Raw genomic sequence first — 12,359 nt, 5'->3', positions numbered from 1 at the left:
CCCTGGACCTTGTTCAACCTCACCCCATTGCCCTCAGCCCATGGCTCCAGCACCCTGCAGAGCCTTCCTGCCCTCAGGCAGATCCCACCCCACTTGGCATCGGCTACAAGCTGGCTGAGGGTGCACTGTGGGATCATCCTGCAGTGTCCTCTGTGGGACATGGCCCCAGCTGTCCCCAGGCTGACTGGTGGATGGCCACACAGCAAGGATAAGGACCAAGCCAGAGACAACTGCAGGGGTCCTTACCAAGGTAATAGCTGTGCCTTCTGTTTTCTGAGGCAGAGCAACTCACAGCCCCTGTCTTGTTACTGCTATTTGATAATCAATAACCTGAATTTTGTACCATATTGTTTTCATAAATCCCTGCTGCAAAGTTTTCACTTGAGGTTCTCAGGAACCAGGGGACATGAGAGCCAGGACAGAGCTGGGAGCTCCTCAGAGCCAGGGGATGTGAGAGCCAGGACAGAGCTGGGAGCTCCTCAGAGCCAGGGGATGTGAGAGCCAGCACAGGGCTGGGAGCTCCTCAGAGCCAGGGGATGTGAGAGCCAGCACAGGGCTGGGAGCTCCTCAGAGCCAGGGGATGTGAGAGCCAGCACAGGGCTGGGAGCTCCTCAGAGCCAGGGGATGTGAGAGCCAGCACAGGGCTGGGAGCTCCTCAGAGCCAGGGGATGTGAGAGCCAGGACAGAGCTGGGAGCTCCTCAGAGCCAGGGGATGTGAGAGCCAGCACAGGGCTGGGAGCTCCTCAGAGCCAGGGGATGTGAGAGCCAGCACAGGGCTGGGAGCTCCTCAGAGCCAGGGGATGTGAGAGCCAGCACAGGGCTGGGAGCTCCTCAGAGCCAGGGGACATGAGAGCCAGCACAGGGCTGGGAGCTCCTCAGAGCCAGGGGACATGAGAGCCAGCACAGGGCTGGGAGCTCCTCAGAGCCAGGGGACATGAGAGCCAGGACAGAGCTGGGAGCTCCTCAGAGCCAGGGGATGTGAGAGCCAGCACAGAGCTGGGAGCTCCTCAGAGCCAGGGGACATGAGAGCCAGCACAGGGCTGGGAGCTCCTCAGAGCCAGGGGACAGGAGAGCCAGCACAGGGCTGGGAGCTCCTCAGAGCCAGGGGATGTGAGAGCCAGCACAGGGCTGGGAGCTCCTCAGAGCCAGGGGATGTGAGAGCCAGCACAGGGCTGGGAGCTCCTCAGAGCCAGGGGATGTGAGAGCCAGCACAGGGCTGGGAGCTCCTCAGAGCCAGGGGATGTGAGAGCCAGCACAGGGCTGGGAGCTCCTCAGAGCCAGGGGATGTGAGAGCCAGCACAGGGCTGGGAGCTCCTCAGAGCCAGGGGACAGGAGAGCCAGCACAGGGCTGGGAGCTCCTCAGAGCCAGGGGACAGGAGAGCCAGCACAGGGCTGGGAGCTCCTCAGAGCCAGGGGACATGAGAGCCAGGACAGAGCTGGGAGCTCCTCAGAGCCAGGGGATGTGAGAGCCAGCACAGGGCTGGGAGCTCCTCAGAGCCAGGGGATGTGAGAGCCAGCACAGGGTTGGGAGCTCCTCAGAGCCAGGGGACAGGAGAGCCAGCACAGGGTTGGGAGCTCCTCAGAGCCAGGGGATGTGAGAGCCAGCACAGGGTTGGGAGCTCCTCAGAGCCAGGGGATGTGAGAGCCAGCACAGGGTTGGGAGCTCCTCAGAGCCAGGGGACATGAGAGCCAGCACAGAGCTGGGAGCTCCTCAGAGCCAGGGGATGTGAGAGCCAGCACAGAGCTGGGAGCTCCTCAGAGCCAGGGGATGTGAGAGCCAGCACAGGGCTGGGAGCTCCTCAGAGCCAGGGGATGTGAGAGCCAGGACAGGGCTGGGAGCTCCTCAGAGCCCTCCATGAGGCAGGGCAGCTCACCAAGCCGCCCAATTTAGAAAAGGAAGCTTCCTCTTTCCAAGTAGGCAGATTAAATCAGCTCACAGGTGGTTCTAAGCCCACAGAAGAGGCTGCATGCCTGAGAAGAAGGAGATGGGGCTGTGGAGTTGAGTTTCCCCCACTTCAGAGGCTGCAAGCAAGGACAGCAGCAGCTCTGCTGCCTACAGTGAAGCTCACCACAGGCTGTCTTAACATGTCTCAGGGTCTTCTTTGCATGCACCTCAGAACCAAATCCTGCAGGGAGCACATCACCTTCTGCAGCTGATGACTCCTCCTCCCATTTATGCCTGTTCAAGTGGTTGTTGCAGTAAGAGAAGAAAATGTCTCCACTGGCAGGAGTGCTTAAACAAACCATCTCTTCCCGTGCTCAGGGGCACAAGTACCTGCCAGATTCCAACCATTTTCAAACCAGCTCCTGGTTTGGTACATAAACAGAAGCCTTTTGCCTCTCACTAATGTAACACAGCCAAAGCATGGCTTCTCTCAATCAAATACTGGATTTAAAGTGTGCTCATGTTCTCTGGAAGCAAGCAAAACCAACAGGCCAGCCAAGCCTTCCTGGCCAGCAGAATGAGCCAGACTACTCTCTCCTAAAGCAACCTTCCATCTCCAGCCAGGCCCACAGTGTCAGCACCGAGGCACTGCCTGCCCCTGCAGCTGCTTGGCCATGCCACGTCCAAACCCAGCACTGTGTGAGGTATTTTACAGCCCTGCTTATTAAAGTGCAGGCACAGACAACAGGCTGCTTTCTCATGCTACCTGCTGGAGGCTGCCCAGAGCCATCCCAGGAGCTGGGGAGGGACACAGGCCTCAGAAATCCCAGGACAGGTCTTGCTGTCCTGTGTCTAGGTGGGACGTGCAGGTTAGCCAACACAAGGAACAGGGACAGCTGAGCACAGAGCAGAGGGGAGTCTGCCCAGGAGGGACAGTATTTGTGTCACCACAGCTGCAACTTCACCTCTTTGGTCACTTCTCTGCCTGGCTATCACAGCCACAGCTGCAACTTCACCTCTTTGGTCACTTCTCTGCCTGGCTATCACAGCCACAGCTGCAACTTCACCTCTTTGGTCACTTCTCTGCCTGGCTATCACAGCCACAGCTACAACTTCACCTCTTTGGTCACTTCTCTGCCTGGCTATCACAGCTGCCCATCCCACACTGGCCACAAAGAGCAAGTCCCCAGCCTTGCCCCTCTCTGCACAAGTTCCAGTGCTGACTCAAACAACTGAATCAATTTGTCCCTTGTAAATACACCCACAACCTGAAGCCCCAGTTCTTTACTCCCCTGAATAATGCCACATGCCCAGGGCTGCACCTTGCACGATGAACCAGAACTTTGCTTTGCTCACTGGAAGAAGTTGGGAGTGTCTGAGGAGTCCTCCCAAATAACCAGCTGTTTCAGACAAACTTGCTTTAGGAACCTCTCAATGAATGAACACTCACTCCAAAACACACTCCATCTAATTTCTTGTTTGCCCTGTGGTTTGTAAAGGTCTCCATGCTGATGGGGGCAGGCAGCACAGTGTGCAAAGAGCACTCAGAGCACGCCAAATCCGGCTTCATCACAGCACCAAGCAGTGATAAAGCCCTTCCTGGCTCCTTCCTTCATCATTAACACACACATGGTATAATTTGTAAGGATTCCACAGAATCAGGGAGTCAACCAATCCATGCTGCAAAGTCTGAAGTGATGGAGCCAAGCAGTTTAAAGACACAAGGTAAAGGTTCCTCTGCAGCCCCTCCACGACCGGCTCGCCCGGTGCCTGGGCCCAGCACATGCAGCAGAGGTACCTTCAGCATCCTGAACTCATTTCAGTCTGAGGACCACTCACTTTCTGCCTCCCTGAACTGCACTTGTGCACAAACACCCTGCATTTTACATCCTGCTCCAGGCAGTGACTCTGCTCCACGCTCACCTGACGCGTTTGAACCGCGGGCTGTGCGCCGCAGCTCAGCGAGGCTCATGTGGCTCCTCTGAGATCAAAAGAAGCACAAGTTTTAGGATAGCTCCTGGCTTTGCCTGGTGTGGAGATAAACCATAAGATTACATAGATTTTCATTTGAGTTATCCTCTGAGCTTTGATCTTCTTGTCTGGTTGATGGACTCAACGCAGCGTTAGTGCTCAGCCTGGGCTTGTTGATGGCTGGCTCTCAGTAGGAAACTGAAGTAAGCAAATTGCACTGCCTGGAAAAACTGGGTCTCTCTCTCTCTCCTGACAGAAAGAAAAGTGTAAGCACTTTACAAAATCATAATAACAAGACAAAAGTATCCAGATAAGTAATACAAGTGTGAGCACTTCAACAACAACCAGCTCCAACAAAGCAAAACCCTGTCGCTGCACTGCCTCTGACCTCTCCCAAAGCCCAGCACCCACCCACTGCACACAGCCCACAGCAGGGATCCTCCAGGGAACCACACAATGGTTTCAGCTGGAAGAGACCTTTCAGCTCATGGAGTGCAGCCTCTGTCCCAGCCCATCACCCCCCAGCCCACTGCCCTCAGTGCAACACCCACCCGGCTCTGAAACCCCTCCAGGGACGGTGACTCCAGCAGCTCCCTGGGCAGCCCCTTCCAAGGCCTCACAGCCCTGGCAGCACAGAAATTCCTCCTCACATCCAGCCTGAACCTCCCCTGGGGCAACTTGAGGCTGTTTCCTCTTGTTCTCTTGCTTGTTACCAGAGAGAACAGACCAACCCCCACCTGGCTCCAGCTGCCTTTCAGGTACTTGTAGAGTGAGGTCTCCCCTGAGCCTTCTTTTCTCCAGGCTCAACAGCCCCAGATCCCTCAGCCCTTCTTCATCTGAGACATGCTCCAAATCCTTTCCCAGCTTGGTAGCTGCCTCTGGATCCTCTCCAGCACCTCCATGTCCTTCTTGTAGAGAGGGGCCCAGAACTGGACACACTCTTGGAGGTGCAGCCTCAGCAAAGCCGAGTCCAGGGCAATGATCAGCTCCTTGCTCCTGCTGACAACACTGTTCCTGATCCAGGCCAGGATGCCCTTGGCCTTCTTGCCCACCTGAGCACACAACCAGCACTGTATCCAGCCCAGCTTTCAGACACCTTCACTCCTACCCTCAACTGATGCTCCTCCAGAACCTTCAGGCACAGCAAGCCACCCAACTCTGGCTTGACACAGTCAGTCTGTGAGCACCACTGTGATGAACCTCAAAAGCCAGGTCAGCACCACACTGGGTCTATGAAGCCAGCAGAGTCTGCAGGTCAGAATGTTTCAGGGCAGACAGAGCAAAGAATAATCCACCCTCTGCTCACTTCACCCCTTTGTTTCCCCAGTTTCTTCCAGCTTTACACTTGCAGCCAACCACCTCTGCACTGCTGCATTGGCTCTGCCCCCCTTGCCTCTGGATAATGCCACTTTACAGGCTCCCAGCCTTTGAAGAAAGAATCTCAATCCCTTTTAGTTCCCAGCTCACCAGAAAAGGCTCAACCCTCTCCATTTAGCCCATTTGACCATTGAAAGCCACGAGAAGCAGCAAAATGCTTATGACCTAGCAAGTGTTTAGAAGAACTTTCAGCATACTTAAAGAGAGAAAACTCTTTGAACTCATGGTTCAACTATTCAAAGATCAGAATACCTTAAATTCAAAGGGCAGCACTTGTAACTAGGTAAACAAAGACATACAACAACTAAGAAAGAGGAGGAAAAAGGCTGAAACCTCTCTCTGCATATCTAAGTGGCATTGCAAATGTTTGTGCAGGGAGTTGTTTACTTCCAAACCAAATTACTGTAGAGCAAAGAGGCCAAGAACAACAAACCACCCCAGCTCACAGGCTTGAGATACTCCCCAGCCTAAAATTAATTCCTGTGCATCTCCTGTAAACACAGTAAAAATATCCCACTTGTTATTTACAGAGTTCCAGGCACACTCACACCCTGGCTGTACTACAGGAGAGGACATTAACACTACAAAGTCCCTGAAATGTCCTGATGGCCAGGCAGTTGGCTCCCACCTCTTGCCCAACCAGTCCAGGGTGTCATCCCTTGTCTCTCAGATGCCTTCACCCAGCCCATCTTGCTGAATTCCTCCTGCCATTCCCTCCTTCTCCTCTTCCTCCCCTAGTGCCTGCCCTCCTGTGGCAGCTGGAAGGATTCCTCCAATCAGCCTGGTCCTGGAGCTGTACCACCTGGATGTAGATGGCCAAAGAGAGCTCCAGGCAGACAGCACACTGACCAAAATCAGAGAACTTAGGTCCTAACCCACCACATTCCTTTCTTCATCAGCTTTTACCTTTCCAGTTTGGTTCTATCTGTGGGGGATGCAGAAAGCAGAGCTGAACCACCCACCCACCCATCCCAGGCAACTCTCACTGTCCTACTGAGGAATGTGGGGAGATCTGAGATGAATTAGGCAACAACTGAAGTTGTTTGGGGCTTTTGTTTGGGTTGGTTATTTTCCAAATGGGCATAAAAACATTTTCCCCCCTTATCATCAACATCATCATCATCACCAACATCATCACCACCAACATCATCACCACCAGCATCATCACCACCAGCATCATCACCACCAGCATCATCACCACCAGCATCATCACCACCAGCATCATCATCACCAACATCATCACCACCAACATCATCACCACCATCATCATCATCATCACCACCAACATCATCATCACCACCAACATCATCATCACCAACATCACCACCAACATCATCATCACCACCAACATCATCATCACCACCAACATCATCATCACCACCATCATCATCACCAACATCATCATCACCAACATCATCACCACCAACATCATCACCACCAACATCATCACCACCATCATCACCATCACCAACATCATCACCATCACCAACATCATCACCACCATCATCACCACCACCATCACCACCAACATCATCACCACCAACATCATCACCATCAACATCACCAACATCATCACCATCACCACCAACATCATCATCATCAACACCAACATCACCATCACCAACACCACCATGACCAACACCACCATGACCAACACCACCATCATCACCAACATCATCAGCACCAACACCATCAGCACCACCATCATTATCACCAACATCACCACCACCAACATCATCATCACCACCATCATCATCACCACCATCATCTCCAACACGCTTGTTTCTGTGGTAAGCTGCCCACTCAAGCTTTGGCCTGAAGAAGACAGGGGATATTTTAGCCCAGCTCAAGACTTGCAAAGCTGGAAGTGCCACAAGCAGTGTTTTTACCAGAAGCTCCGGGTCAGCTTTCTCACAGCCAGTGCTCCCACTCCCACACAGAACCCCCAGCACCGCTGGCACAGCCAGAACAGCCTCAAGCTTCAACCTGCCCAATGAGCTGTGGATTTTGGGTCCAGCTTTAAAGAGAAACAGGTACCTAGAGCCTTGACAGCAATCTGCCGGGTCAGCGGCGGCGGGATATGGACGCAAACCAGATCCACGTCCTGGTGCAGCAGCACGTCGTCCGTCCGGCTCGTGTAGAAGGAGATGTTCATTTCCTCTGCCAGCTGCTTGGCCTCCTCTTCAGTCTTCCCCCAAAGTGCTTCCACAGAGAAGCCTTCTGCTCTCAGCAAGGGCACCAGTACCCGGGCAGTGCTGCCAGTGCCAAACACACCCACTCCAGGAAGCATTTTCATCCTGCATTCGTCGGAGCATCAGCGTTTACACGCGAGCCCTCGGTGAGACGTCGGGCTCCTCAGCTCTCCTGCCCATCCATAGCTCCTGAAACAGGCCAAGTTACAGGTCAGTATTGACAAGAGGCACGTTTTGACATGAATGTCAGCTCCTGTCCCTCCCACAGCATGGGAAGCTTTCAAAGATCCCAATGGAAAAACAACCCAACCCCACTCAAGACTCGCAATGTGTAGAGAAACAGGACTTCAGGCACAAGCCTAATGATGCTGAGGAGGAAGACTGGCAAGAAAGCAGCTTGACAAAGCCCTCAGCATGTGCTGAGCTGCAAGTACAAAAACACAGGGGAAGAGGTTGGGGTAAACCAGAGACAGTGAGCCACGAAGCAGGAGCCAGGGGAAGTGTCAAGAGGCCAGGGCACACGGGCAGTAAAAGACTCCAGACTAAACAGCTGCTGTAGTTGGGATGGTGTAAGTCTCTACATGAGATAGAGGTTTGTGAGATGAGGCAATATCCTTTATTAGACTGACTGAGATAGCTGGAAATAACAGGCAAGCTTTTGGGCATGTAAATCTTTCATCCAAAACACACTGGAAACAACTACTTGGAGCGTAACAGTTCTGTGGGCAATGGTTGAGCCACTTCAGAGAGCACCTGGAAAACGTGTCCTGTGGGGAAAGGCTGCAGTCACCAGGCAGGAGAAGGCTACAAGGAGAGGTATGGCAGTGTTCAAATAAACAGCAAACTGGCTTTGGAAAAGAAAAGGGAACCCACTCTGTGGGGAGTTCAGGTTTTACTTAACTCAGGAGAGTTAAAAATATCTCCCCCTGCCCACGCCAGCGTCTGTGGGAACACAGCACTCTGCACAGAAGCACTCCCCACACCACAGCACTCACTGAATGACACAAGCACAGAATCTGGAGGGTTGGAAGGGACCTTTAGAGATCATCCAGCCCAACCTCCCTGCAGAAGCAGGTCACACAGGATCAGGTCACACAGGAATGTGTCCAGGTGGGGTTTGAAGCCCTGCAAGGCAGGAGCCTCCACACCCTCCCTGGGCAGCCTGGGCCAGGGCTCCCTCACTCAAACACTGACACAGTTTTGCCTTATGTTTCAATGGAACTGTTTGTGTTGCAGCTTCATCCCATCACCCCTTGTCCTGGCACTGGATACAACAGAAACAAGTGCTGCCCCAACCTCCTGACACCCACCAGTGAGATACTTGTAACTATCAAGGAGCTCCTCCCTCAGTCTCCTCTTCTCCAGCCCCAGGTCCCGCAGCCTTTCCTCAGAAGGAAGATGCTCCAGTGCCCTGATCATCTTGGTGGTCCTGCCCTGGCCTCTCTCCAGCAGCTCCCTGCAAAGCACCTTAGGAAACACTGAATCCATTCAGGATGTTTCTCCCTCTCTCTGCGTGCTGTTAGGTTGGGGATACACTCACTGTCTGCCTTTATTATGATGAACAAAGTTCATGTCAATTGTAACTAACTCCTTCCTACCTGACATTCAGCAGGACACACAAATCAGGGCAGTATCAGGACCTTGGGAACATGCTCTGTTGCACACAGCAGTGATTCACTGGCAGGAAGGACAACTTACTCCACGACAGCCAAATCCCACATGACAGAAGCTTGGAAGACTCTGAGCCCTTTGGAAACTCTCTGAAAGGCACAGCACAGCACTTCTGTGCCTCAGCAGACTCCTGTTACTCAGGTAAGCCCATTTCTGTAACACTTGCTCCTTTGAAGCTGTACTATTTTCCCCTTCCCATGCAAACCAAAGGCTGGTGTGAGGAGCTGCCTCACAAACCCACAGCCAGCGATTTACTCCCACAGGCACCAGCTCCAGATGACACAGGAACTTAAGGACACCAGCAGCTCACCACAACAAAGGAAGAATGGGCTGACTCAGCTTCAGCAATGACTTCTAGCCACTCATGCTCTTGGGCTATGAGGACATGCCTTGCAACGTCAGAGGGTCCAGCAGAGCTTGAGGCCCCCCAGATACTGCAGCCAGGAAGGGCTGCAGCGAGGGGCACGGAGTAGGAGGCACCTGAGAGCCACCCACAGCCTCTTGCTCCCTCCCCAGGGAGCTGGGAAGCCCTGGGTTGTGTGGACAGTCACGATGGGGTGGATGTGGGTGTTGCACAGGGCAAATCACAGAGCGTAGGTGGCACAGGCAGGAAGAGAGCAAATGCTGAGAGAGCTGCAGTGGGAGGTTCAACCAGAGCTTTTGACCCCACACACCATGCTGGGAGATGAGACCTTTCAGCCAAGGCCAAAGGGAAGCAATCTAAAACCCCACCACGTGACAGCAAGGCCCCAGCCTGTGAAGGATGAACAGAGACCCCAAAAGAAGCACACTGTGCCTCCACACAACTCCCCAGGACACCATCCTCTAGAACTCCACGGGCATTTCTGGTCCTTCTCCTCTAAGGGGTAGGGGGGAAACTCAGCAGAACTGGAAGTGATGCTGACAGAGGTGATCAAAGCATCCATCTTCAACAGAAGGAAGGGCTAAGCAAGCAAAGACCCCTCAGTCTGGAAAAGACATGAGTGAGAGGGATGTCACAGAAGGGAACAGTCATGGGTGGCTCAGGATGGAGAAAGGCCAGTTTTTCATGGTTTCTCTCAATGTAAAGCAAATCAAATGGAGCTCAGAGAAGGCAGGGGCAGAGCCATGTAAAGGAGGCAGCTCCTCACACCAGACTTTGGTGAGCTGTGGAATGCCTTGCCAAAAGCTGCTGTGGCCATCAGCCACTTAACAAGGGAGACCAGACAAGTCCAAGGAATCTAGTGAGGGTCACAATCAGCACAAAGAGCTGCCAGTGAGAACATGCCTCTGAGAAACAAATGCCTGCAACCAACCCCAACTTAGAATTAGGTACAAACACCTACAGATTTACTCTAACAGCCTGTGAGCCTAAAACCTTCCAAACAAGCCCCACTGGATTACTTGCAGAAATCATGAGAAGCCTTTCCTAAACTAACCTGTCAGAGACTAAAATCCTCATGCATTGATACCCCCAGTGATCACACACTGCAAGGAAAGTGGATCTTGGAAGGAGGTTCTGAGGACTCTTCCACAGAAACACCAAATGGCAGGAGGCTGGAAGTAAAAGCTGGATGAAACACAGGTACCTCAGACATCAGGAGACATAAATCAACCTCCTTTTTAAAGAGATGAAATAATCAATGTCTGCAACATCCTTCTGGGCTTCAATTTTTGACTAGAAGCACTCTTTAAGCTCATGGCTAGCTGCCATTCCTTTCTGTGGCCACAAAACGTTTCCAGTCTCGCTGAATTTCATGGCCAGTTTGAAGCCACATCCTCCAGCCACAGAAAGGAGCTGTTTCACTCTTTGGGCAAACACAGCAACACGTACTGATGTGACTCTAGGCAATGAAAAACCTGACAGTTCCTCCAGGACCCAATTCGATCTCAAAAACTGAGTGGTGCAGTTAAGCACCACAGTGCCCAGAAACCACTGTGGACCATTACAGATGGCCAGAGGTAGTAAAACAACAACAGTCTGTGTCCAGAAAGATGCTGGTGAGGACAATGTGGCTCTGCTGAGGCAGGAAGCATTTCATCCTCCTCCAGCTCACCCTAAAACGTTCCATTTTGGTTCCAAGGAAGCTGAGGCTCGTGGTGCAGGAGCACACCAACAACTGTTGTCATCCAGCTGATCTTTGCTGTTGAGTTTGCAAAGCAAAGACAAGGAGTGAGGGCTGTAATAGAGCTGTTACTGATTGTGGCAGCCTCATGGATCCTAAGGTTGCATGAGAATCTTTGACAAAAGCCTACTCAGACCCCGGCAGAGGTGGCAGAAACGCTGGCAGAGACTAAGGGCATCCCTCTGGAAGCCAGCAAGGTCTCTGCAGCACTGCAGATGGGAGAACTCCACCGAGAAGCTGGATGTCAGTTCCCAAGTGAAGTCATTTTCCTGCCAAACCGCTCCTCCAGCCTTCAGGCACACACGGACCCGCCTGTAAGGGCGCAGGTGCCGATGTCAGACACTCATGTGCCTCCTTCCCCGGACGGGCCGCGGTGCCTGCAGCCTGTGCGGCCACCCGCCAGCCCACAGCCCCCGCCGGCTCCCCTCAGCCCCCAGGCCCCGGCGGGCGCAGGGCTCTGTCCGGCCCGGCCGTGCGGCAGCCGAGGCGCCGCTGGTGGCACCCGGCTCCCCGCAGGTACCGGCCGGGCTGCCGGGGCCGTGAGCGCCGCACCGGGGGAGCAGAGCGGGCCGGGCGCCATGGGGCAGCGCCGGGGTGCCTGTGGCACGGCCCACCCTGCTCCCCGCCGAGCCGCAGCGCACAGCGGCTCTTTGTGCGGGGGTCCCTCGTGAGCTGAGGCCTTGCTCGGTACCGGCCCCACCGGAGCGGGCAGGCTTCCCCTCACCGGACAAGGCCGCCCCCCGCCTCGCCTCAGCGGGCAGTCCCCCAGCGCAGCCCTCCCACGGCCCAGGGCCCCGGCCCACACGGCGTAGCCCCCCCCCGCCCCTGGCAGGGGCCGCGTCCCGGGGGCGGTGCTGCTGCGGTGGGCCCGCGCCGCCCGTACCTGCCGCCCGCGGGGGCCGCCGGCGCGCTCCCGCCTGGCGCCGCGCGCATCCTCCCGCCGTGCGCGCTCCCGCCGCGGCCGCGCGCTCCCGGACACGCCCGGCCCGCGCATGCGCGGACACAGCGCCGCCCTCCGCCGGGCAGCGGCTCCGGGCATGGCGGCGCCCGCAACGGCTTCAGGCGCCGGGCGGAGCGCGGCCTATCCCGCGGCAGGACGGGGCGCAGGGGGCGGGGCTTGGGCTGACGGACAGCACGCACAGCCAGTAGGAGGCCGGC

The 12,359-nt window shown here is 54.8% G+C and overlaps 1 protein-coding gene across 2 annotated transcripts in view; it reads right to left on the bottom strand.

Moving 5' to 3' along the window:
• Positions 1–12,156, bottom strand: part of GFOD2 (Gfo/Idh/MocA-like oxidoreductase domain containing 2) — a 22,360-nt gene extending 10,204 nt beyond the window's left edge. The window contains exons 1-2 of one of the 2 annotated variants that reach the window (XM_062007778.1): positions 12,085–12,156; positions 7,271–7,614 (exon numbers count right to left, since the gene is read on the bottom strand). In XM_062007778.1, the coding sequence (XP_061863762.1) occupies positions 7,271–7,529 (259 nt within the window). In that variant the 5' untranslated portion in view covers positions 7,530–7,614; positions 12,085–12,156. Of the gene's footprint in view, positions 1–7,270; positions 7,615–10,514; positions 10,534–12,084 lie in introns of those variants that run through there. The other variant, XM_062007777.1, reaches the window with a different exon arrangement.
• Between the last annotated feature and the right edge of the window lie 203 nt (positions 12,157–12,359).

Source organism: Colius striatus, chromosome 14 (assembly GCF_028858725.1).
Source record: "Colius striatus isolate bColStr4 chromosome 14, bColStr4.1.hap1, whole genome shotgun sequence".
Classification (NCBI taxonomy): domain Eukaryota; kingdom Metazoa; phylum Chordata; class Aves; order Coliiformes; family Coliidae; genus Colius; species Colius striatus.
Note: the sequence above shows the minus strand (reverse complement) of the source record. Positions and strands in the feature narration are given on the sequence as shown.